The sequence below is a fragment of the Canis lupus genome, chromosome 21 (assembly GCF_011100685.1).
Source record: "Canis lupus familiaris isolate Mischka breed German Shepherd chromosome 21, alternate assembly UU_Cfam_GSD_1.0, whole genome shotgun sequence".
NCBI classification, from domain to species: domain Eukaryota; kingdom Metazoa; phylum Chordata; class Mammalia; order Carnivora; family Canidae; genus Canis; species Canis lupus.
The window spans coordinates 27,736,396-27,763,022 of NC_049242.1; the positions used below are offsets into that span (position 1 = coordinate 27,736,396).

The following is a 26,627-nucleotide window of genomic DNA, read 5'->3' on the forward strand; positions in this document are numbered from 1 at the left end:
TATGTATTTATTGACATTTTATTACTTGTTTTATGGCTGTTTCTGAAGTTTTTTCTGACCCTTTCTTGTGTTTCTCTATCATTTTCTGGTTTTCTACAGTGATATATTTTGATTTCTCTTTATTATTTGCATATCTATTAGCGGTTTTCAATTTGTGGCTACCAATATATTTGTATATATAACCTCTTCTGCATACAGCAGTCTATACAAGTTGATCATTTAATTTTGAACCCATTCTTTCCTGCCCTCCTCCCCATGTTTTACATATATGGTGTCATATTTTACATCCTTTTATTTTGAAGGTACTTAACTAATTTTTTACAAAATATCTACTTTCATACTTTCACTTTTAGTTTTTCCTTTCCTCTGAAATAATCCCCACTAATGTTTCTTGAAGGGTTGGTTTAATGGTCATGAACTCTTTTAGTTTTTGTTAATCTTGGAAACCTATTTCTATTCCTATTCCAAATGATAGCATTGCTGAATAGAATATTCTTGGCTGCAGATTTTCCCCATTTATAACTTTAATTATATCATACCACTCTCTTGCTTGCAAGGTTTCTGTTGAGAGATCCACTGATAGCCTTATGATGTTTCTCTTGGATGTAACTGTCTTTTTTTGTCTTGCTGCCTTATTTTTTTTTCCTTATCACTATAGTTTGCCATTTTAATTATAATTTTAAATATGTCTTGGCATATTTAAAGAGAGAGAGAGATGCAGAGACATAGGCAGAGAGAGAAGCAGTCTCCATGCCGGAAGCCCAATGTGGGACTTGATTCTAGGACTCCAGGATCACACCTTGGGATGAAGTCAGGTGCTCAACCTCTGAGCCACCCAGGCATCCCTGGGTCTGCTTTTGTTGAATTTGTTGGGGGTTCTCTGTTCCTCCTGGATCTGGATATCCATTTCCTCTCTAAGATTAAGGAAGTTTTTTAAAAAAATGTAAAGACTTAATCAAGATAAAAAAACTTCTGCACAGCAAAATAAACAGTCAACAAATCTAATAGATAGCCTACAGAATTGGAGAAGATATTTGCAAATGACCTATCAGATAAAGGGCTACTATTGAAGATCTATAAAGAACTTACTAAACTCAACAGCAAAGAAACAAACAATCCAATCATGAAATGGGCAAAAGACATGAACAGAAATTTCACCAAAGAAGACATACACCTGGCCAACAAACACATGAGAAAATGCTCCATATCACTAGATGTCAGGAAAAAGCAAATCAAAGCCACAATGAGATACCACCTCACACCAGTGAGAATGGGGAAAATTAACCAGACAGGAAACAACAAATGTTGGAGAGAATGTGGAGAAAGGGGAACCCTCTTGCACTGTTGGTGGGATTGTGAACTGGTACAGCCATTCTGGAAAACTGTGTGGAGGTTCCTCAAAGAGTTAAAAATAGACCTGCCCTACGACTCAGTGATTGCACTGCTGGGGATTTGCCCCAAAGATACAGATGCAGTGAAAGACTGAGACACCTGCACCCTGATGTTATAGCAGCAATGTCCACAGTAGCCCAACTGTGGAAGGAGCCTCAGTGTCCATAGAAAGATGAATGGATAAAGAAGATTTGGTTTACGTATACAATGGAATATGACTCAGCCATTAGAAATGACAAATACCCACCATTTGCTTCGATGTGGATGGAACTGGAGAGTATTATGCTGAGTGAAGTAAGTCAATCGGAGTAGGACAATCCTTATATGGTTTCACTCATACAGGGAATATAAAAAATAGTGAAAGGGATTATAGGGAAAAGGAGAGAAAATGAGTGGGAAAAATTAGAGAGGGTGACAAAACATGAGAGACTCCTAACTCTGGGAAATGAACAAGGGGTAGTGGAAGGAGAGGTGGGTGGGGGATGGGGTCACTGGGTGATGGGCATGAGGGGGAGCATTGGATGGGATGAGCACTGGGTGTTATACTATATGTTGGCAAATCAAACTCCAATAAAAATATACATAAAGGTATTTTATTTATTTATTTATGGGAAAGAGAGAGAGAGAGAGATGGAGACATAGGTAGAGGGAGAAGCAGGCTCACTGTAGAAGCCTGATGCAGGACTTGATCCCAGGATCCCAGGTTCATGACCTGAGCCAAAGACAGACGTTCAACCACTGAGCCACCCAGGCTCCCAGATTAAGAAAGTTTTTAGCTATTATTTTTTTCAAATAAAATTTTCTGCCACCTTTTTTCTCTCTTCTGAGATCCTTATAATATGAATGTCATTATGTTTGATGGAGTCACTGAATCCCCTACATCTATTGTCATTTTGTGTAACTTTTTTTTCCTCTTTTGCTCAGCTTGATTACTTTCTATTATTCTGTTTCTTAAGTCATTAATCCATTCCTCTACTTCTTCCAATCTGTGTTCATTACTTTAAGTATGTTTCTCATTTTGTTTATAGAACCTTTTTTCTCTGCTATGTAATTATTTCTGTGTTAAGAGTCTCACACATGTCTTCCACTCTTTACTCAAGTCCGGTGAGTATCTTCATGATTATTACTTTAAATCTCTATTAGGCATGTTATTTATATCTGTTTCACTTGGCTCTCTGGCCATAGCCTTTTTCTGTTCTTTCATTTGGGACAAATTTCTCTGTCTTCTCATTTTGTCTAATTTCTTTGTTCCTGTTTCTGTGTTTCTGTGTTAGGAAAGTCAGATACATCTCCTACTCTTGAGAGTAATGACTTTCTTTTTTTTTTTTTTTTTGAGAGAGTGTGCTTGTGTTACAAGTAGAGGGTGCAGGAGACAAGGAGAGAGAGAAAAGAGAGAGAGAATCTTAAGCAGATTCCATGCTCAGCACAGAGCCCTATGTGGGGCTTGATCTCACAACCCTGAGACCATGACCTAAGCTGATATCAAGAGTCAGATACTTAATGGACTGAGTCACCCAGGTTCCCCTTGAGGGTAATGACCTTATGGAGAAAAGGTGCTGTAGTGCTCTGCAGTGTATTGTCTCCTGTTTCCCAGGTCCTGGTACTTGAAATGTATTAGAGAATATTTTCTCATCACATCAATCATTTTTGCATAAGCATGTAGTAAAGTGACTGAAACAAAGTAGGTATTTAACGAACAGCTTTTGAATAAGATAATGGCACATAATTAAATATGTGTGCCTTTACAGAGTACTCTAAGATGCAGTTATAATGAGAATCCTGCACTATTTCTTTGATGAAAAACTTTTCAAATGGCTAGAAATGGCAAAAGGGAAACAGAACATCTCAACTGAAATTGAAGAATTTCAGGGAAAAAAACCCAACTGGTTGATGAATTGTTGTGGACAAATAGAGTGTTTATAAGGGAGGGGAAAAGATAGAAAAAGAGAACACTGCAAAGAAACTAAATATGTACAAGAAATTGAGCCATTTATTTCTGAGTCTCCTGCCATTGATGAATTTAATATTTATAGAACCCACATAATTCTGGAAATGTCCTTAGACAAAATTGCCAGGAACAACTTATTTAAATAATACTATATTTTATGTATTCTAAGATGATATTCTTCACATTTTAAGATCTCTGAAATTGGAATGCCATTTACAATCAGTAAATGTCTGTGATTCGATGCAACTGGGCACTTGCTTCTGCATATCAGAATTGAAGTCTAGAAAGGAGTAAGCTTCCAAGTTACTGGAGGTCTTAATTTATAAGGTCATCTTTGTGGAAAACATGCTAAAAATAGGGTCCTAATAATACTAAGATGTTTAGGCTATACAGGCAAGTAGTCATCTATTTTGAAAATTACACTAATATGCTCATGTAACTCCAATATCACAGAGGCATAGCCTTTCTGCCTGATTCTCAGTCATCATACATCTAGGAAATAATAGGCTCTTTTTTGCTCTTTTAAATTTATACAGTGTACCATCTCTTGCAATGTTTTCCCCAAATCTCTCATAATTGGCCAATATCCAAAAGAAAAACAAAACAAAAACAACAAAAAATAAAACATCATAATTTTTAAAAATCTTTAAACTATTGTCCCCTGGTAAGGTTCATATGCATTCCATGTCTTTGCAGTCTCTTATTGTAAAGGAAGAGTATTTTTAGCATCTTAAAAGTGAATTCTTTTACTTTTTCCAGAAGTTTTCTCAGTTTTCCACTGAGTGCCTTTCTGAAGCACTTCCCTGACAGCAGATTATGCCCAAATGCCTTGGGTAACCATGGGGTTAACCATTTCTTGTTTGACAGTTACATTTAGACAAGGGTTTCTAATCTTTGACACTATGATATTTGGGCTGGATAGTGATTTTTGGTAGGCAACTGAATCGTGCATTGTAGAGTGCATCTGTAGAATGGGTTGGTAGCATCCTTAATCTTTACCCAGGAGATGCTGATAACACACCTCATCTCCCAGGCTGCAACAACCAAAAATGTTTCCAGATATTGCTAAACATCTCCTGGTGGACAAGTTGTTCCTAGTTGACAGCCATTGTTTTAGGAGGCCCAGAGTTAGGCTTTCCTTCCTCCAGGAACATATGGAAATAATCATGGTGACCATAAAGTCCTCCCACCGTCACTGGATATTTTTGTAGCTTCACCTTGCTTCTGTCTTATTATATTAAGGAGGTCAGAAACAACATGAAACGGATTCTCTTTGAGAGTGCTGAGTATGACATGACTATATAATAAACTATGAGTATTTAATAGCTTCAAATCCATTTTATTATCCCTCCTCTTATTAACAGACATTGTCAAAGGCTTCACTTTGTGCTGCCTATCTTCACATTGGGAAGCTATGAGCTTCCATTTCTTACAATTAATAAAGTATGTCAACACGTGCTTTGTTGTGCTATAGACTTTAATGCCCATGGTTACATCTGTGAGGTTATGGAAAGTTATGTACCTCAGACACAGAAGCACTTAGTTACCTGATCTAATGATAGAATTGTGGAAACAGGCAATGCTGAATATGAAAGCTAAAATGTAGCCAAATAGTACTATCCTGGGGTATAAAAGATAAGGTATGAATTTCAGCTTTTGATGTCCTGTGTGCGTGGAATTCAGTAAGACAATCTCTCAGAGCCTCAATCTCTTCAACTGAAAAAACAGGAAGAATGATCTATAAAATTGGGTATTGTGAGAATCAAAATAGAAATATGCCTGAAAATGCTTAGAAGTATAGGTTGCATATATTAACATTTCAAATGCAATACTTTTTTTGAAAGTTTTCCATTAATTGTGAGACACTATCACTTTACCGGCTGATTATTTTTAAGCTTTGTCACAGCTGGAAGTTATCTCATGATTTACTTGAGGATAAAAGTGCAGGAGATTAAAATTGATGTGGTTAGTGGAGAGGACCTGGGTCAATGAATTGGGATAAAAAAAAAATGTAAGAAACTTATTCTAGATCCACAAAGTTTTTAGGTCACATTAGGAGGAGATTTGGGACTCTTAGTCACCCATCAAACCCAAGACAAAAAATTCCTCACTAATCCCATATTATTTTTTCCTACTTTCAAAATCTTTGAGTAGTTATGCCTACTTCTGAAATAAACAACTTAAGAAAGTCATATCCTATCTAAATGGAGTATTTTTGAACTCTTCAACAAACAGTTCCATTTATAAAACATGGCCTCATTTCCACATGCACTTGTGAACAGTTATTTATTGGAGATCTATTCTGTGCCAGAATTATCCTAAATATTAGGCACAGAGACATAAATAAAATAGATATGGTCTCTATCCCATTGATGGCACACTCGGTTTAGAAAATAGAAATGAAAAAAAAAACTTAAGCTTTATTTACATAGTTTATATAGTTGAAAATCATAATAATAAGTATCCTGAGAATAAATAAGCAATAAAAAAGTGTTTTTTTTTAAAGAAAGTCATACTTTGAACTGAGAGTTCAGGTAATCAATTACGAAATTATGTTGAAACTTTAAAAGGTGAATAGTAAAGACTTAAATGAAATTGAGGACAAGAACATCTAAGAATAAAGATCAAATGTGAAAACTTAAAAAAACCAGAACTATTTGTAAATTCAAGAATTGTTCAGAAGGCCACTGTGGCTGTCATTTATCTGCGAATGTTGGAGAGATAGAGAGGGCCAAGGACATGTGTAGATTTTTAGTATGTATTTATAACATTAATTCTAATCCCAAAGACGTTAGAGTACATGTTTAAAAGAAACAGTACATCATTCAATTTTTCTTTTAAAAAGAGAACTTTCATTTATATAGAACATCAGTGAGAAAGCAGCAAAAGTAAACATTTGGAAACACAGAGTTATTGCAATGATTCACTAAAGAAATATTGGTGACATACCAGGGGATTAAATAGGAGATAAAATGAGGAGATGAATTATAATATAATTTGGATCTAGAATAAAATAATTTAGTATAGATAGATTGAATATGATGATGAGAAATACACTTCTGGTAGAAGGTAAATTACCATATCACTATCTTGATTAGAATGTATTGCTTTTATCACAGATGACATCATAAGGCATCTATTTTCTTTCTTTCTTTTTTTTTTTACTGGGATGGAGACCTCAGAAAATATACTTCTTGTTTCTTGTTTGATGTTCTTATTAAGTATCCAGTTTAAATCTTATGATAATAACAAGAAATTGTATTATTTATTTGTGGCAAATACTAGGTTTTCTCAACTCACCTTTAAACTCTTATCAAAGACATTCCCCAAATATGTTTTCTATAATATATGACTATTACATCTGCTTCTGGCATAATTTTGCTAAAACTCTCACTCTTATTTGCCTGGTTTTCACACAGTACACAATGGGATTCATCATTGGAGGCACAAGTAAAAGAACATTTGCCATGAGAACATTGAAGAGAGGTGAGACATGTCTGACAAAGCGATGGACAATGGCAAGGTTGATGATGGGCAGGTAGAAGATGATCACTGCACAGATGTGTGAAGCACAAGTATTGAGGGCTTTGAGCTGCTCATTTAGGGATGCAATTCCCAGCACAGTCTTGAGGATCAGGATGTAAGATAGAGCAATGAGCATAAAGTCTACCATAAGACAAAGTGCTCCAAAAAAGCCATAGATGACATCAATTCGGTTGTCAGAGCAGGCCAACTTCATGACATCCTGGTGAAGACAGTAGGAATGGGATAATTGGCTCTTACTGCAATATTTCAAACTTCTCAAAGTGAAGGGGAAGGGCAGTACTAGAAGGACACTCTTAAGGGATAATACTATTCCTATTTTGGCAACTCTGACAGGAGTCAGAATGGAGCTGTATCTCAGAGGGCTGTGGATGGCTAGGAAGCGGTCAAATGACATGATCAGAAGCACTGAGGATTCCACTGCTGTGAATCCATGGATGAAGAATTCCTGGGCAAAGCAGGCATTGGCAGAAATTTCAGGGGCATTGAATAAGAAGATCCTTCCCACAGTAGGTAGAGAAGAGAGAGACAAGCCCATGTCAGACATTGCCAACATGGAAAGGAAGTAGTACATGGGTTCGTGCAAGGAGGGCTCTGTCTTGATGACAAAAAGAATGGTGCAGTTTCCCAAAATAGCAAAAAGATACATGCTGCAGATGGGGATAGAGATCCAAATGTGTGCATATTCCAGCCCTGGCATCCCAACCAAGAAGAAGGTGGTGATTTCAACATTTGATGTATTAATAATAGACATGATGCATTTAGAGGGCTCTACACAATGAAACAGATATTCTTGAGTTGATAAATATGGATATCTGGAAATCTGGTAGAAAAAAATGCAGTTGTTGAAATTTTGGCTCTTTGTTAGCTCTTTTTCAGCAGAACAAAATATTTACATGGCTATCATATAGTGAGAAGTGGATGTCAATTTAGACTAAAATCTACTTACATAATAAATGCAAAACATTTCCTTGGCCATGTTTTTCCTATAAAGAAACTAGAAATATATTTTGCATTCAGGTTTGAATATAATTTCATTTTCCCTGTGAAATATTAATGGAATTCTTTAGTATTTTTTGCTTTAATATCCTAGATAAGATGTTGGGTAGAATATATGACTTCTACAATGACACTATGAAGGAAGGCAAAGGAGTCTCAGAACTCAATTTCTTCCTACCTCTTCAAATTCCCACAGGTGTATGATTTTGCAAACTACCCTTAGTTCTATCCCCTGCCAAATGAAAATTGTTGGTTATTTAAATAACCTTTGAAAAATTCCCATTATTTTCAAATCATGTAAATATTTGTAAGGACAGTCACCACAGAGATGAAGTCTCATGCTCTCCTGGCCTGGAATGTGTGACCACTTGTGTGGTGTTGAGACTAATAATAATGAAGTAATCAGTATCACAATTTAGGAGAATCTGAATTCTGTTGAAGACTGAGTCCCTAAAAGGTTAAATAATCCATTTGCAAGTCTCTGAAAGGAAAAGTTTTCCTAGAGATGTGGCCTTTGAAGGCTTCTGCCCACCCAAATGAAGTTGTATGTGGTTGATTGCCAAGGAAGAGAATGAAAGCAAAATAGATGAGCTATGTGGACACTCACCATAGAGTGGACATTTTGGAGAGTACTTCTGAGAGTACTTGAAGGATCCCAGAAGTGAATGACAAGTATGTCACCAAAGGTGCCTCCTTATATACAAAGGCTTGTCTCAATATCCCAAGGGGGCATTGAACCCTGGGGGTGGGGGAAGTGCAGCCAGGATGAATCTGTTCTGAGAATAAAAATAAACATGTGCAGATGCAGTAAATCCACAGAGATGGTTAATACCAAAGAAATAAAATAAGTATCTAGGCTTTGAATTAAGGACCATTTTGTTTGGAGAGAGTTCCTTAATAACCAGAGGTGGTAAAGACATGGTAAATCCTGTGCTAAGTCTCTGACACTTCTGTTGGGTATTTGGCTCAGATATTACTCCTCTGCTCTGTCAAAACAGAGTCAAAACAGAAATGCTGTGAGTTGAATCTGTGCATTTAAGGAGATGATGAAGGGCAAACACCCTATGATACACTTTTTTAGCTTAGGCTTAACTCCTGAAGCCTGGATCCATCCTTCCAGGTACTTACTCCTAGACATCAGGAGTCCTTAACTGATTTGATTGATTAAAATTAATTTGTTCCAATAGACTTCATTTTCTCCTTTCCAATTCTGACCTCTTCTTAGGGACCATCTCCATACTAAGCCTTTATATGTAATATTTTATAAACCCCAAATCTGGCTCCTTTAGTCTCTTCAGGCTCACATCTTGCATAGTAATAGCCAACACTTATTGAGAATTTAAATTGTTTCACCTATGGACTTTCCTACATTAATGGATAGTGATTTTGAGTCTTAAATCTTTTGAATAGTGACAAGTACACTTATTATCTTCATTTTACTGATGAAGAAAATGTTTCTCAAGGAGATCAGATTGTGTCTCCAAGATCATAGAGTGGTTGTGCAGGAGAGGTAAGGTAGGAACTCAGGTCTGTTGGATGCCTGATAACTGAACATATTTCATGCAATGAGGATGGTCAATCAATATTTATAGAGTTGTGGATTGAATGGATGGTAGAATTCTATAGTTTTTTCTTCATTCTAAACTGCCTGTTAATTCTAGGGAATTATATGGAATATGTAACCTCACATTCGTTGACCTTTGCAACAAAGAAAAGAAAATACTTATTAAGGATTCCAGAGGAAATGGTCTTGAGACATATATATATATATCCATTTATATATATATATATATATATATATATATATATATATATATCCATTAATACATGGTCTTGAGTGGGAGCTAATATTGAGTTGATCAAAAAGAGAAAGTATAACAAATATTACCGTAACCCTCTGTAATAATCTCTCTTTAACTTTATGGTAGTTACTTTGTTTGACACGTGTCCTATTATGTTCATCCTCCTTGGAAATAAGTTCCCTTAGCTATGTTGTCAGAAATTCTCTACCTTCAAGTCTTGCTTTATCTCTGTGCTTTCCAATTCCTTCTCATAAAAGAGATGGCAGGATATATCTGGGCTTTTTATTATTATTGTGTGTGTATGTGTGTATGTCACAATTGTGATAGTAGTGTTTGTTATGTATTTGTTGGCTTATTGCCCAACTTTGGAGACTGATTCCACTTGTGCTATGACAATATCAATAAGCTACAACAGGCCAGTTATCATATCTGTTATTATTATTTTGGTATGTCCAGTCTCTAGCACATTGAATGGCATGTGGTAGGTTAGAAATGTTTGTTGAACGAAGAATGAATGAATGAATTGCATTGTAAAACATGGCATCTTAAATCCTATACTATTTTTAACTTTGTTATCTTTAGTTCTTTCCTATTTGGGTATGCTTGCTATGGAGTAAAAGGACAGATTTTGATAAATGTAACATCTATTCATATGAATTTTTACTGTGCAACCTGGCATTATTTTATTTTTGTATGTGTCATTTATATCATTTTGAAAGTTTTATTTGCATATAGAGAATATTTAAATATTTCAAATATAGAATGTTATGACACAATTGGGTGAATTATACATATATATGATAATTATTAACATTCGATCATATAGATTTGAAGCATTATATTACAGATTAATTGAAATTCCTTTTGGCCCTGTGTACCAAATATTAATAAAAATATGCGTATCAAATAGATGGACAGCAGGTTAAGCGATCCCTCAATGGAAACATATGGGTAAATTCATTTATTAGGAAAGAAGAGTTGAAAACAAAGGTATAACTTCCATTATATTCAGGAAGAGGGATTTCATGGGTCATGTATATGTGCAATCAGTTACAATAACTTACACCTGGATGCTTGTCTCTATTCTTAAGTACAACACTCCAAAGATGACTTTATTTTTCCATAATGATTCACAATTATTACTAAGCACATTGGTTTGTAATCACTCGTATAATGATGCTTGTATTTTCTGCGAACTACCAGTACATTCCCTACAGCTCATTATGTGAATTGATTTTTTATGTATCTATTAATCATTTTTCTTAAGTAATGGTCCTGACATAATTATTTTCCACTGATGTCATTCTGCCGTCTTTGGCAATTCTAGTAGACAAGTAGGTTTGTTTGGTTTATTTTCATTTATTCCTTTTTGTTTGTTTATTCCAGTCAATTCCAGCAATTTTCTGAGAAAGAGAACTCCTTACTTTACATATTGCAGTCATAATGTTTGAGGTAGGGACAGAGGGATTTGCCATGACTAAATTTGTCATTGATATTAAACTCATCTCTTATTGGTGCTTTTGTTTACTTTGGGTAAATACCCAGCAGTGGAATTATTGGGTCATATGGTAGTTTATTTTTAATTTTTGGAGAACCTCTGTACTGGTTTCCACAGTGACTGCATCAATTTGCATTCCCACTAATAGTGCACGAAGGTTCCTTTTCTCCACATCCTCATCAAAACTTGTCATTACTTGTCTTTTTGATTTTAGCTATTCTGGTGGATGTAAGATGACATCTGGTGGTGGTTTTGATTTGTATTTCCCTGATGATTAGTAATGTTGAGCATCTTTTTGCATATCTGCTGGTCTTTTGTACACCTTTGGAAAAATATCTCTTCAGGTCCTTGGCCATTTTAATTGTCTTATTTGTTTTCTAGGTGTTGTGTTGTATAGGTTCTTTTTTTTAAGATTTTATTTATTTATTCATGAGAGACACAGAAAGAGAGAGGCAGAGACACAGGCAGAGGGAGAAGCAGACTCCAGCAGGGAGTCCAATGTGGGACTGGATCCCAGGACCCCAGGATCACTCCCTGGGCCAAAGGCAGACACTAAATCACCGAGCTACCCAGGTTTCCCTGTATAAGTTCTTTATAGAATTTGTCTATTCAACCCTTATAATATATATCATTTACAAATATCTTCTCTCATTCAGTACATTTTCCATTTTGTTTTATTGATATTTTCTTTTACTGTGCAAAAAGCTTTTTGTTTTGGAACAAGTTCTAATAGTTTAATTTTGTTTTTGTTTCCCTTGCAAGAAGGCATATGAAGAAAAATGTTTCTACAACTGATGTCAAAGAAATTATGGCCCATGTTTTCTTCTAGGAGTTTTTTTGTTTCACATCTTACATTTAGATCCTTAATGCACTTTGAGTTCATTTTTGTGTCTGATGTAAGAAAGTGACCCAATTTTATTCTTTTGCATGTCACTCCTCAGTTTTCCCAGCATCCATTTGTGGGAGAGACTTTCTTTTTTTCATTGTATATTCTTGCCTGCTTTATGGTATTAACTGATAAGCATGAGTTTATTTCTTTTTCCATTCCACTAATCTGTATGTCTGTTTTTGTGCCAGTACCATACAGTTTTGATTACTATAGCTTTGTAGAACATCTTGAAATCCAAGATTGTGATACCCAGATTACTCCATATTTTAAATCATTTCCAAATGTATTTATATTGCTCTTATTTTCTTTTCTGTACCAGTTAATTAATTTGTAGAATAACTGACCCCTCATAAGTGGGGATCTCCAGACACACTTTAATTGATTCTTTGGCTTTACTCTCAAACACTCATATCTTCAAAGCTGATTAAAATCAAGAATATTTGTTATATATTTAAAGTTTATTTAAAATAGATTGCAGATGTATACCACATCTTCTTTATCCATCAGTGGACATCTGGGCTCCTTCCATAGTTTGGCTACTGTGGATATTGCTGCTATAAACATTGACTTGCATGTGCCCCTTCGAATCACTATTTTTGTATTTTTTGGATAAATACCAAATAGTGCAATCTCTGGGTCATAGGGTTTTTAACCTTTTTAAAAAGATTTTATTTATTCATTCATGAGAAACACACAGAGAGACAGAGACACAGGCAGAGGGAGAAGCAGGCTCCATTCAGGGAGCCTGATGTGGGACTCGATCCTGGGTCTCCAGGATCAGGCCCTGCACTGAAGGTGGCACTAAACCACTGAGCCACCTGGGCTACCCTATTTTTAACCTTTTGAGGAATCTCCATGCTACTTTCCACAGTGACCATACCAGTTTTCATTCTTGCTAACATGTAAGATGTTCCCTCTTTTTCCACATCCTCACCTGCATGTTTTATCTCCAGAATTGCTGATTTTAGTCATTGACTGGTGTGAGGTGGTATCTTATTGGGGTTTTGATTTGTATTTCCCTGATGCTGAGTAATGTTGAGCATTTTTTCATGTGCTGTTAGATGTGGTATATTTATATATATACACATACACACATATATATGCTGTATATATATGTATAGATACATATATATGTGTATATATATGTATATGTGTGTGTGTGTGTGAATATTACTCAGCCATCAAAAAGAATGAAATTTTGCCATTTATAATGACATGGGTAGAACTTGAGTCTATTATGGTAAGTGAAATAAGTCAGTTAGTGAAAGATATCATATGATTTCACTCATATGTGGAATTTAAGAAATAAAACTGATGAACATTGAGGAAGTGAAGGAAAGTAAAATGTGATAAAAACAGAGAGGGAGACAAATCATAAGAGTTTCTTAACTATACAGAACAAACTAAGGGTTGCTGGAGGGAACAGTGGATGGGAGGATAGAGTAACTAGGTGATGGGCATTAAGGAGAGTGGAAGATGTAATGAGCATGAGTATTATATACAGCTGATGAATCACTAAATTCTAGCCCCAAATTAATACTACACAATATGTTGACTAACTTGAATTTAAATAAAATCAAACAAAATAGGTTGTGAATAAAATATAATAGAAATGGAAAAGTACAGCAGTTTCGATGTTTTTTTTTCCCCAGGAAAGCACAGTTATAAAATGCACATATTCACATGTAACCTAATCATATTACACTTGTTTTGTTTTACAACCATACATGCAAATAGCCCTGTATGTAAATGCTTACATGTATTTGCGTGTATGCATGTGAATTTGTTTTTCTGTATATTAACAGAATAGTAATTCATCTGTATCTGTTTCATTAAGTGTGAATTTAGTCCCTGTAAGGCTCAGTGTTCTCGAGATATCTGGGAGCAGCATGCTCTTCCTAGAACCTCTAGAACAAGCATGCACATCCTTCATAAACACTTAGAACCATTTTACTGTCTTAAATGGTAAAAGTACGCTTCCAAATAAGACCACTGATAGACATAAAAAACATCTACACTCGCGTTTTAATGATGTACCATACAGCTCTTATTAGTTATTTCTAAGGCTAAAAATACCTCCCTCTTTTGTTGGAAAATGTGTGCATTTTTCTAACATGTATATTTGTACGAGAACAATCCAGGACAAAAAAGTCATCTAAATCCCGTAGTAGGGCCTTGTCAAATAGAAAATATGATCATAATAATGAAAACTTTAATAAACACATAAAGTTCCAATTACTTTGCTAGGTACTGACAAATAAAAAAGTGAAATTTTGCTTCTTAAGTCATTGCACATTCCTTCAGGATAATAAAAAAATACTGTTTCTTAGGATCAGAGCAGTAGTAAATAGAAAATGTTATACAGATTTGGATGAAGATAACTAACCCAATATACATTTAAAGGAGGTAGTATATGGAGTCTATTGCAAACAATTGAAAATATAAATAAGTGATATTTGCATATCTATTTTTTGCATTTAATTTAAATCATTTTATGTATGTGAATCTTGTATCTCCAAATATATCTCATAGTCCTATAGGACAGGGGAATTTTTATTTTGTTATTTTTTTAATAATAAATTTATTTTTTATTGTTGTTCAATTTACCAACATACAGAATAACACCCAGTGCTCATCCCCTTAAGTGCCCCCTCAGTGCCCGTCACGCATTCACCCTCATCCCCCACCCACCTCCCCTTCCACCACCCCTAGTTCATTTCCCAGAGTTAGGAGTCTTTATGTTCTGTCTCCCTTTCTGATATTTCCGACACATTTCTTATCCCTTCCCTTATATTCCCTTTCACTATTATTTATATTCCCCAACTGAATTAGAACATACAATGTTTGTCTTTCTCCCATTGACTTACTTCACTCAGCATAATACCCTCCAGTTCCATCCATGTCGAAGCAAATGGTGGGTATTTGTCGTTTCTAATGGCTGAGTAATATTCCATTGTATACATAGACCACATCTTCTTTATCCATTCATCTTTCGATGGACACCGAGGCTCCTTCCACAGTTTGGCTATTGTGGCCATTGCTGCTATAAACATCAGGGTGCAGGTGTCCTGGTGTTTCATTGCATCTGTATCTTTGGGGTAAATCCTCAACAGTGCAATTGCTGGGTCGTAGGGCAGGTCTATTTTTAACTCTTTGAGGAACCTCCACACAGTTTTCCAGAGTGGCTGCACCAGTTTACATTCCCACCAACAGTGCAAGAGTGTTCCCTTTTCTCCGCATCCTCTCCAACATTTGTGGTTTCCTGCCTTGTTAATCTTCCCCATTCTCACTGGTGAGAGGTGGTATCTCATTGTGGTTTTAATTTGTATTTCCATGATGGCAAGTGATGCAGAGCATTTTCTCATGTGCATGTTGGCCATGTCTATGTCTTCCTCTGTGAGATGTTTTTTGCCCATTTCATGATTGGATTGTTTGTTTCTTTGGTGTTGAGTTTAATAAGTTCTTTATAGATCTTGGAAACTAGCCCTTTATCTGATACATCATTTGCAAATATCTTCTCCCATTCTGTAGGTTGTCTTTTAGTTTTGTTGACTGTATCCTTTGCTGTGCAAAAGCTTCTTATTTGATGAAGTCCCAATAGTTCATGTTTGCTTTTGTTTCTTTTGCCTTCGAGGATGTATCTTGCAAGAAGCTACTGTGGCCAAGTTCAAAAAGGGTGTTGCCTGTGTTCTCCTCTAGGATTTTGATGGAATCTTGTCTCACATTTAGATCTTTCATCCATTTTGAGTTTATCTTTGTGTATGGTGAAAGAGAGTGGTCTAGTTTCATGCTTCTGCATGTAGATGTCCAATTTCCCCAGCACCATTTATTGAGGAGACTGTCTTTCTTCCAATGGATAGTATTTTCTCCTTTATAATATTAGTTGACCATAAAGTTGAGGGTCCACTTCTGGGTTCTCTATTCTGTTCCATTGATCTATGTGTCTGTTTTTGTGCCAGTACCACACTGTCTTGATGACCACAGCTTTGTAGTACAACCTGAAATCTGGCATTGTGATGCCCCCAGATATGGTTTTCTTATTTAAAATTCCCCTGGCTATTCGGGGTCTTTTCTGATTCCACACAAATCTTAAAATAATTTGTTATAACTCTCTGAAGAAAGTCCATGGAATTTTGATAGGGATTGCATTAAACGTGTAAATTGCCCTGGGTAACATTGAATTTTTCACAATATTAATTCTGCCAATCCATGAGCATGGAATATTTTTCCATCTCTTTGTGTCTTCCTCAATTTCTTTCAGAAGTATTCTATAGTTTTTAGGGTATAGATCCTTTACCTCTTTGGTTAGGTTTATTCCTAGGTATCTTATGCTTTGGGTGCAATTGTAAATGGGATTGACTCCATAATTTCTCTTTCTTTAGTCTCATTGTTACTGCATAGAAATGACACTGATTTCTGGGCATTGATTTTGTATCCTGCCACGCTACCAAATTGCTGTATGAATTCTAGCAATCTTGGGGTGGAGGCTTTTGGGTTTTCTATGTAGAGTATCATGTCATCAGCAAAGAGGGAGAGTTTGACTTCTTCTTTGCCAATTTGAATGCCTTTAATGTCTTTTTGTTGTCTGATTGCTGAGGCTAGGACTTCCAGTACTATGTTGAATAGCAGTGGTGAGAGTGGACATCCCTGTCTTGTTCCTGATCTTAGGGGAAAGGCTCCCAGTGCTTCCCCATTGAGAAGGATATTTGCTGTAGGCTTTTCGTACATGGCTTTTAAAATGTTCAGGAAAGCTCCCTCTATCCCTACACTCTGAAGAGTTTTGGTCAGGAATGCATGCTGTATTTTGTCAAATGCTTTCTCTTCATCTAATGAGAGGATCATATGGTCCTTGGTTTTTCTCTTGCTGATATGATGAATCACATTGAATGTTTTATGAGTGTTGAACCAGCCTTGTGTCCTGGGGATAAATCCTACTTGGTCATGGTGGATAATTTTCTTAATTTACTGTTGGATCCTATTGGCTAGTATCTTGTTGAGAATTTTTGCAACCCTGTTCATCAGGGATATTGGTCTGTAATTCTCCTTTTTGGTGGGGTCTTTGTCTGGTTTTGGAATTAAGGTGATGCTGGCCTCATAGAACGAATTTGGAAGTACTCCATCTCTTTCTATCTTTCCAAACAGCTTTAGTAGAATAGGTATGGTTTCTTCTTTAAACTTTTGATAGAATTCCCCTGGGAAGCCATCTGGCCCTGGACTTTTGTGTCTTGGGAGGTTTGTGTTGACTGCTTCCATTTCTTCCCTGGTTATTGGCCTGTTCAGGTTTTCTATTTCTTCCTGTTCCAGTTTTGGTATTTGTGGCTTTCCAGGAATGCATCCATTTCTTCTAGATTGCCCAATTTGTTGGTGTATAGCTGTTCATAATATGTTTTTAAAATCATTTGTATTTCCTTGGTGTTGGTAGTGATCTCTCCTTTCTCATTCATGATTTTATTAATTTGAGTCTTCTCTCTCTTCTTTTTAATAAGGCTGGCTAATGGTTTATCTATCTTATTAATTCTTTCAAAGAACCAACTCCTGGTTCTGTTGATCTGTTCCACAGTTCTTCTGGTCTCGATTTCGTTGAGTTCTGCTCGAATTTTAATTAACTCTCTTCTTCTGCTGGGTGTGGCGTCCATCTGCTGTTTTTCTCTAGCTCTTTTATGTGTAAGGTTAGCTTTTGTATTTGAGTTCTTTCCAGTTTTTGGATGGATGCTTGTATTGCGATGTATTTCCCCTTAGGACTGCTTTTGCTGCATCCCAAAGATTTCGAACGGTTGTATCTTCATTCTTATTAGTTTCCATGAATCTTTTTAATTCTTCCTTAATTTCCTGGTTGACCCTTTCATCTTTTAGCAGGATGGTCCTTAACCTCCACGTGTTTGAGGTCCTTCCAAACTTCTTGTTGTGATTTAGTTCTAATTTCAAGGCATTATGGTCTGAGAATATGCAGGGGATGATCCCAATCTTTTGGTATCGGTTCAGACCCGATTTGTGACCCAGTATGTGGTCTATTCTGGAAAAAGTTCCATGTGCACTTGAGAAGAATGTGTATTCAGTTGAACTTGGATGTAAAGTTCTGTAGATATCTGAGAAACCCATCTGGTCCAGTGTATCATTTAAAGCTCTTGTTTCTTTGGAGATGTTGTGCTTAGAAGACCTATCGAGTATAGAAAGAGCTAGATTGAAGTCACCAAGTATAAGTGTATTATAATCTAAGTATTTATTCACTTTTATTATTAATTGATTTATGTATTTGGCAGCTCCCACATATATATTGAGGATTGTTAAGTCCTCTTGTTGGATAAATCCTTTAAGTATGATATAGTGTCCCTCTTCATCTCTCACTACAGTCTTCGGGGTAAATTTTACTTTATCTGATATAAGGATGGCTACCCCTGCTTTCTTTTGAGGACCATTCGAATGGTAAATGGTTCTTCAACCTTTTAGTTTCAGGCTGTAGGTGTCCTTCTGTCTAAAATGAGTCTCTTGTAGACAGCAAATAGATGGGTCCTGCTTTTTTATCCAGTCTGTAACCCTGCGCCTTTGATGGGGTCATTAAGCCCGTTCACGTTCAGAGTTACTATTGAAAGATATGAATTTAGTGTCATCATGATATCTATTCAGTCCTTGTTTTTGTGGACTGTTCCACTGAACTTCTTCTTAAAGGGGAATTTTAAGAGTCCCCCTTAAAATTTCTTGCAGAGCTGGTTTGGAGGTCACATATTCTTTCAGTTCCTGCCTGTCATGGAAGCTCTTTATCTCTCCTTCCATTTTGAATGAGAACCTTGCTGGATAAAGTATTCTTGGTTGCATGTTCTTCTCATTTAGGACCCTGAATATATCCTGCCAGCCCTTTCTGGCCTGCCAGGTCTCTGTGGAGAGGTCTGCTGTTACCCTAATACTCCTCCCCATAAAAGTCAGGGATTTCTTGTCTCTTGCTCTTTAAGTATCTTCTGTTTATTTTGGAATTTGCAAGCTTCACTATTAAATGTCGAGGTGTTGAACGGTTTTTATTGTTTTTGTGTGTGGGGGGGGATCTCTCTATTTCCTGGATCTGAATGCCTGTTTCCCTTCCCAGATTAGGAAAGTTTTCAGCTAGGATTTGTTCAAATACATATTCTGGCCCTCTGTCCCTTTCAGCGCCCTCGGGAACCCCAATTAAACATCTGTTTTTCTTCCTCAGGCTGTCGTAGATTTCCCTAATCTATCCTCATGGTCTTTTAATTGTTTGTCTCTTTTTTCCTCAGTTTCCCTCTTTGCAATCAACTTGTCTTCTATGTCACTCACTCGTTCTTCCACCTCGTTAACCCTCGTCGTTAGGACTTCTAGTTTGGATTGCATCTCATTCAATTGATTTTTAATTTTTGCCTGATTAGATCTAAATTCTGCAGTCATGAAGTCTCTTGAGTCCTTTATGCTTTTTTCTAGAGCCACCAGTAGCTGTATAATAGTGCTTCTGAATTGGCTTTCTGACATTGAATTGTAATTCAAATTTTGTAACTCTGTGGGAGAGAGGACTGTTTGATTCTTTCATTTGAGATGAGGTTTTCCTTCTAGTCATTTTGCTCAGTGCAGAATGGCCAAAAACAAGTTGTATTGGGAAAAGGAGAAAAAGAGAGGAGAGAAAGAAGGAAAGAAAAGAGAAAAAGAAAAAAGGAAGAAAAAAAGAAAAACGAGAAGAAAAAGAGAAAGAAAAAGAAAGAAAGGAAAAAGGGGGTGAGGGAAACAAACAGAAATCAAAAAGGAAAAAACAAAACAAAACAGGGGGTAGTATCTTCTGATTTTGTATACTTTAAGTCCCTTCACTTCCCCTGGAACTTGTCCGTCTAGTTGGTCTTCTGGGGGAGGGGCCTGTTGTGCTGATTTTCAGGTGTTAGCACTTGGGGGAGCTGCTCTGCCCCCTGCCTGGTGCAGGGCTCAGTGGGGGTTGTTTACCCCGTGAGGCCCCAGGAGGAACAACCCCAGTGGTGGGGCCAGCTCTGGAGCCCTGGAGTCAGCTCCCGCAGTAACTCCGGAGCTCTCCGTCTGCAGGGCCTGGAGGCTCCGGGCGGGGCCGCTGATCTGCTCAGCTCGGGGCAGGAGCGTCCTTGCTGTCCTGGGCCCTCCTGGCCTCTGCCTGTCCCGGGGGAGGCCGGATCCTGGGCTGTGTCCCGGCGCCCTGTGCTCCGGGGCCTGCGCTGTTGGATTCGCGCTCCCGCCCCGCAGCCCCCTCCGCGGAGCCGCCCCCGAGCCCCTCCGAGCTGCTCCGGGATCCGCCGGGTCGCGCAGCCCTTAGGGAGCTCGGCGCACTCTCCTGGGCGCGCAGTTGCTCTGTTACTGTCTCAGGGAACCCGAGGGCATCCCCGCCCTCCTGGGTCCTGCTCCACCTCCCTGTGAGTCCCTTTCCGCCGGGAAGGTTGGTGCAGCTCCTGCTTCTCCGAGACGGGGCTCTCCTGTCCTGGGGACACTCGCCCCGGCCTCAGCCCTGCTCCTCGCGGGGCCCCTCCCCCTTGGAGGCCTTTGTTCCTTTATTTCTTTTTCCCCGTCTTCCTACCTTGATAGATGCGCGAACTCCTCTCACTGTAGCATTCCAGCTGGTCTCTCTTTAAATCTCAGGCCGAATTCGTAGATTTTCAGGATGATTTGAAGGTTATCTAGGTAATTTGGTGGGGACAGGTGATTTGGGGACCCTACTCTTCTGCCATCTTGCCCCTCCTTTCGGGAGTTTTTAATAGTTTATATACATTGCTGGTGACAGACACACACACTAGATGTTCATGAGATGATGAGTCTCTGTATGGGTGAGTGTATGTGCTTAATCTTCTATCACATATTAGTTACTGCTGATCATGCCTGAGATAATTAAAGCCATGAACATGTTATTTTACTTTTTTCTATTTTTGTTTAGAATATTTTTTTAAAAATTTAAAATCCTAAATAGGACTGCACTGCTATGGCTAAGGTTGGTAGATAGCAGGTTGCACAGAGAGATAAAAATCAGAAAGGAGATGGGACACTTAGCTATAAGAAGACAATAACCCCAATCCTCACTCCTAAAACATCTAATCTAGATTATGTGGCTGCTTAATTAAAAAAATAACTAGACATTTGATGGGCCACTGAATACAGGCAGTGTATCTTTGTTTTCAGTCTCTATCTGTCATTACTATCTTCACTTTTCTATAGTTGTTCAGAAATTTCTGAGTTGAGCTTTATTGTGGCTGAAGTTGCTTATCAACCTTGTTTCTCACATAGTTTTGTAAGGATCCAAATTCTAATCTGCTGACTCTTCACAGAGTACACAATGGGATTCATTAACGGGGGAACCAAAAGGAAGATATCAGCTATGATGACCCTAACAACTGAGGAAACATTTTTGGCAAAGCGGTGAAGGGCAGCCAAGGTGACAATAGGAACATAGAAGATGAACACAGCACAGATGTGGGAAATGCAAGTGTTGAGGACCTTGAGGCGGCCCTTGTGTGAGGTAATGCCCAGAACAATTTTCAAGATGAGCATGTAAGACACAGCAATGCATACCAAATACAATAAAGATATAAGAGCCACAAATAGTCCATAGATGACATTGACCCTGTTGTCAGAACAGGCCAGCTTCATGGCATCCTGGTGGAGGCAGTAGGAGTGGGATAGAAGACTTTTCTTACAGAATTTCAGCCTCTTCAGAATAAAGGGGAAAGGGAGAACAAACATAATACATAATGCAGCAAATATGAGGCCAATTTTAATGCCTCTGGCACTGGTGAGGATGGAAGTATATCTCAGAGGGTTGCAGATGGCTATCAAGCGATCAATGGACATGATGAAGAGTACTGATGCCTCCATGGCTGAGAATCCGTGAATGAAGAACTCTTGGGCAAAGCAAGCATCAGGGGAAATTCCAGTGACATTGAACAAGAAGATTCTCAGCATGGTTGGAAGGGAGGAGATGGACAGTCCCAGTCAGAAAAGGCCAGCATGGAGAGGAAATAATACATAGGCTCATGCAGAGAGGTCTCTGTTTTTATGAAAAAGAGGATGGTGCAGTTCCCCAGGATGGCAAGGAGGTACATGAGGCAAATGGGGATGGAAACCCAAATGTGAGCATGCTTCATCCCAGGGATCCCAATGAGGAAGAAGGTAGAGATTTCCACTTCAGAGGTATTAAAGACCGAATGTGAGGGGATCATTTAATTGTGTATAAGAATGTGAGAGGATCAGAATATGGATCTCAGAAAAGCCTTTCTGCAATGGCATAAACAGATTAGTTCAAATGTGTATACTTTATACATTGATATGAAATTTGGGGATAGCAGATTTTTTGTTTAAGAATTCTTGGACTAAAGCTATTTTAAACTAAATCATTAGGAGTAAAAACATGACCCATGTAGATAGGATATCGACAGAAACATGAATACATATTAATGCATATTAATCTGCACAAGTAATTGCCAGTAGATAGATATTTTAAATGCTTTTTTTGAGCTCATCATACATGAAGGTAGCAGTAAATTTCATAGCCTCTATTTCGTACAGCAATCTTTTTTTTAATTATATAGACCTTTATTGCTGAGAGCTCCAACTAATCCCCTCTGCCAAAAACACTGTTAACAGCAATTCCAGGACTAAAGTCCTAGGGAAATATCAAGATCCAATCACAATAATGTTACATGTAGCCATCATATTGCAGCTTTTATCCTTGAATAAGATCAACTGGAAATTGCACAAAACTTGAGAAATGTTACTATTCTTTAACTTCTCTTCCCAAATTATGCTTATGATTGTATGCTGCACCATCATCCAGGCAACAGATGCTATGGGCAGCAAATTAGACATCTGAGGGGGGCACTTGATGGGATGAGAACTGGGTGTTATGCTATATGTCGGCAAATCAAACTCCAATAAAAAATATACAAAAAAAATAGAAATGCATGTAATAAAAGAAGAAATAAAGTAACAAGTTTTAATAACAATTATAAAAACAAGACATACCCTGAGGACTCAGGCTACTCTGAGAACAGTTTAGTTTAAAAGAATCAAGTGTTGTTTTGAAAAGTAGTCTAGTTTGTTTCTTTGCAGAATGTGAAAGAGGGTCTAATATTAATCTTCTTCTATACAGAAACACACAGAAACTTAAAAAATTAAAGAGGATAGGTATAATTGTATTGATTTTTAAGTTAAAAAATACAAACGAAATAAACCTATTCTTATATGGGCAACTAATGTATGACAGAGGAGATAAGAATACACAATGGGGAAAAGACAGTCTCTTCAATAAATTGTGCTGGGAAAACTGGAAAGCAACCTGTAGGACAATGAACGGGACCTCTTTTTAACACCACACATAAAAATGAACTCAAAATGGATTAAAGACCTAAATGTGAGACCTGAAACCATAAAAAAACAAGAAGAGAACACAGGTAGTGATTTTCTCTGACACTGGCCATGACATTTTTCTAGATATGTCTCCTAAGGTAAGGGAAACAAAAGCAAAATTAAACTACTGGAACTACATTGTAAAATGAAAATCTCTTACACAGCAAAGTGAGGGGATGAGTGAAACAGGTGATAAGGGTTAAGGAGCGCACTTGTGATGAGCACTAGGTGATGTATGGAATGCTGAATCACTATATTGTACATCTGAAACCATAACACTGTGTATTAACTATACTGGAATAAAATAAAATATACTGAAGAGATGTACTAACCAATTCCAATGTATAGATATTATTTGGACCCTGATTCAAACAAAGTGCAAAATATATCTGTGTGTGTGTATAAATAAATAAATAATAAATAAATAAAAAAAGTGTGATCTCTAAATATCTGCTCATAATAAATTACTGTTAACTTTTTAGCTATGATAAATGGTACTATGTTTTATTTTTTTTCATTTTTATTTATTTATGTATGATAGTCACAGAGAGAGAGAGAGGCAGAGACACAGGCAGAGGGAGAAGCAGGCTCCATGCACCGGGAGCCTGATGTGGGATTCGATCCCGGGTCTCCAGGATCGTGCCCTGGGCCAAAGGCAGGCGCTAAACCGCTGCGCCACCCAGGGATCCCCAGGTACTATGTTTTAAAAAGTAAGCACATTCATCTTTAAAATTACATTCTGAAAAAAATACAGTTACATTCTGAAATATTAGAAGATGAAATATGATGACTGGAATTTACTTTATAATAGTCTAGTAAGTGGATAACAATACAGGTAGAACAAAATTGGACAAGAGCTGATCATTGTTGAAGCTGAGTGGTAGGTACATGGGAGCTCATCATACTATTCCTCTATGTTTGTATATGTTTGAAATTTTCCATTATAAAAGTAAGGAAAAATACAATGAAAGAATTATAAGGTATACCAATTCTTCTTGAATTTCATATTCAAGAAAATATATCCCATAGAAAAAAAGATAATAGCATTATCATTCATTCATCCATTCAACAAATATTTGAGAACCCAATGTACTAGAAGTGTGGGGGGGATCAAATATATATCATAAGTTCCCTCTACACACAAAGAGTTTGCACATCATTAATATTCCTACATAATGTATTTTTCTTTGAATGAAATAGACCAACTGTTTATAAAGAATAAAGAGTTCTCCTTTCCATACTAATCATTAATAGTACCATGGAATGCCTTCCTTCTTTGCCTTTCCTCCTTGAGAGTTAGCATAGAGGATGGTAAAGGCATAAAAGATTTGCTTTAAATTTCAGCCTCAGGGATCACTGATCATTTGAAATAGCCAAAGCCATTGGTGTAGTCTATGATCTCAGCATCTCAGCTGTAGCCAGTAAAAAGCTTGAAATACAGGATTCACTTGGGGGTAGTAGTTGGTGAGGAGGAAGAGAGATCTTCCAGTTAACATTACCAGGAAACCTATCCTTTCACTCCAAATAAATGGATTTCCTGAAAGAAAATGATTTCCTGTCCTACTGAGAATAAAGGAAGAAATAAATACAAGAGCTACTGTACTGAATGCAGTGCTCAGCCAAAAGCATGGGTGTGAGAAAGACGAAAATTAGCAGCTCATGAGTAGAGAAAAAAGAGCAGAGGACAAAGAAAAGGAAGCAAAATGTAATGCTCTCAAACATCAGACCCAGTTTCACCATAAGAAAGGAAGCAAAGGGATCCCTGGGTGGCTCAGCGGTTTAGTGCCTGCCTTCAGCCCAGGGCACGATCCTGGAATCCTAGGATTGAGTCCCACATCGGGCTCCCTGCATGGAGCCTGCTTCTCCCTCTGCCTGTGTCTGTGCCCCTCCCTCTGTGTGTCTCTCATGAATAAATAAATAAAATCTTTTAAAAATATTTTAAAAAGCAAGCAAGCAAAGTTGGCAATAGAAATTGGGCAAAGCAGAAGTGAACAATTAAAAGAAAGGACATGAATGGAGTCACAGTCCACTCAGATCTTGGGAAAGACTGAAGTATAAAACAAATTCTCCTTTAAATATATTTGCATATTGTGGATTCCAAGATCATTTCAAACCAGTTTAGTATGTTGAATTAAAATGCTTGGGGCGGGTGGGGGGGGAGGACCCCTGGTGGGGGGAGGATCCCTGAGTGGCTCAGCCATCTAGCACCTGCCCTCGCCCCAGGAGCGATCCTGGTGTTGGGCAATGAGAGTCCCACAGCGGGCTCCCTGCATGTAGCCCGCCCCTCCCTCCACCCCCCACCCCTGTCTCTCATGAATACATAAACAAAATCCTTTAAAAAAAAAAAAAAGTAAAATGCTTAGGGAGTACCTAAGTGGCTCAGTCAGTTAGGTGTCCGACTCTTAATCTCAGCTCAGACCACGATCTCAGGGTCATGAGATTGTGCCTGGCATGGGGCTCCATGCTGGGCGTGGAGCCTGCTCAAAATTCTCTCTCTACCTCTACCCCTCCCTCACCATTCACACATGTGTGCTCTCTCCCCCCCCAAAAAAAATAATGATAATAATAATGTAATAACGCTATATAGTGACAGATGGTGACTACACTTACTGTGGTAAACACTGAGTAATGGATAGAAATGTCAAATTATTATGTTGTCGTACAGCAATTTTTTTTAAGGATAGTCCTGCCTTTAAGTTTGAAGACTGTTTTAAGAAATATAGAATCAAAGAAGGACACCACTTAATACAATTGCATTTGTAGTCATTTAAGAATATTAACTTTTTAAAAACAGTATTATTTTAAAAAATGGGGCTATCAAGGCTTAATACCCACAACTAAAAGAATGGAGGTAGACTTGTATCTCACATCTTATGCAAAAACTATCTCAAAATGCAGTATAGAGCTAAAACAAACAAACAAAAAAATTGCTAAAACCGTAAGAGTCTTAGAAGGATACTTAAGTGGTAAGTTTTTGTCACATGTGGTTGTGTGCTCTGTGATATCATTGTTACTCCTTGTCCTCCCTCTGGCTTCACAGGATCTCATATAAGCAGATATCATTTGATTATACTGACATAACTAAATGAATGAAAAGTTATACCCTCAATTTGGTGGCCATTATATACAAATTAAATGATTAAATGAAATTTGTGAAAAGTCACCTTCACATCATTACTTAAGATCTGTAAACTCATAGTTTTT

At 37.4% G+C, this 26,627-nt stretch overlaps 1 protein-coding gene and 1 pseudogene across 1 annotated transcript; both read right to left on the reverse strand.

The window, feature by feature from the left end:
• Positions 1-6,695: 6,695 nt before the first annotated feature.
• Positions 6,696-7,637, reverse strand: OR51A4 (olfactory receptor family 51 subfamily A member 4). The gene has a single exon (NM_001388845.1). It carries the CDS (start codon positions 7,635-7,637, stop codon positions 6,696-6,698), a length of 942 nt encoding a protein of 313 aa, NP_001375774.1.
• OR51A23P (olfactory receptor family 51 subfamily A member 23, pseudogene) lies at positions 21,285-22,219 on the reverse strand (annotated as a pseudogene).

Coding starts and splice junctions, on each gene's coding strand:
- OR51A4 (NM_001388845.1), bottom strand. CDS start 7,637: ATGTCTATTATTAATACATCAAATGTTGAAATCACCACCTTCTTCTTG.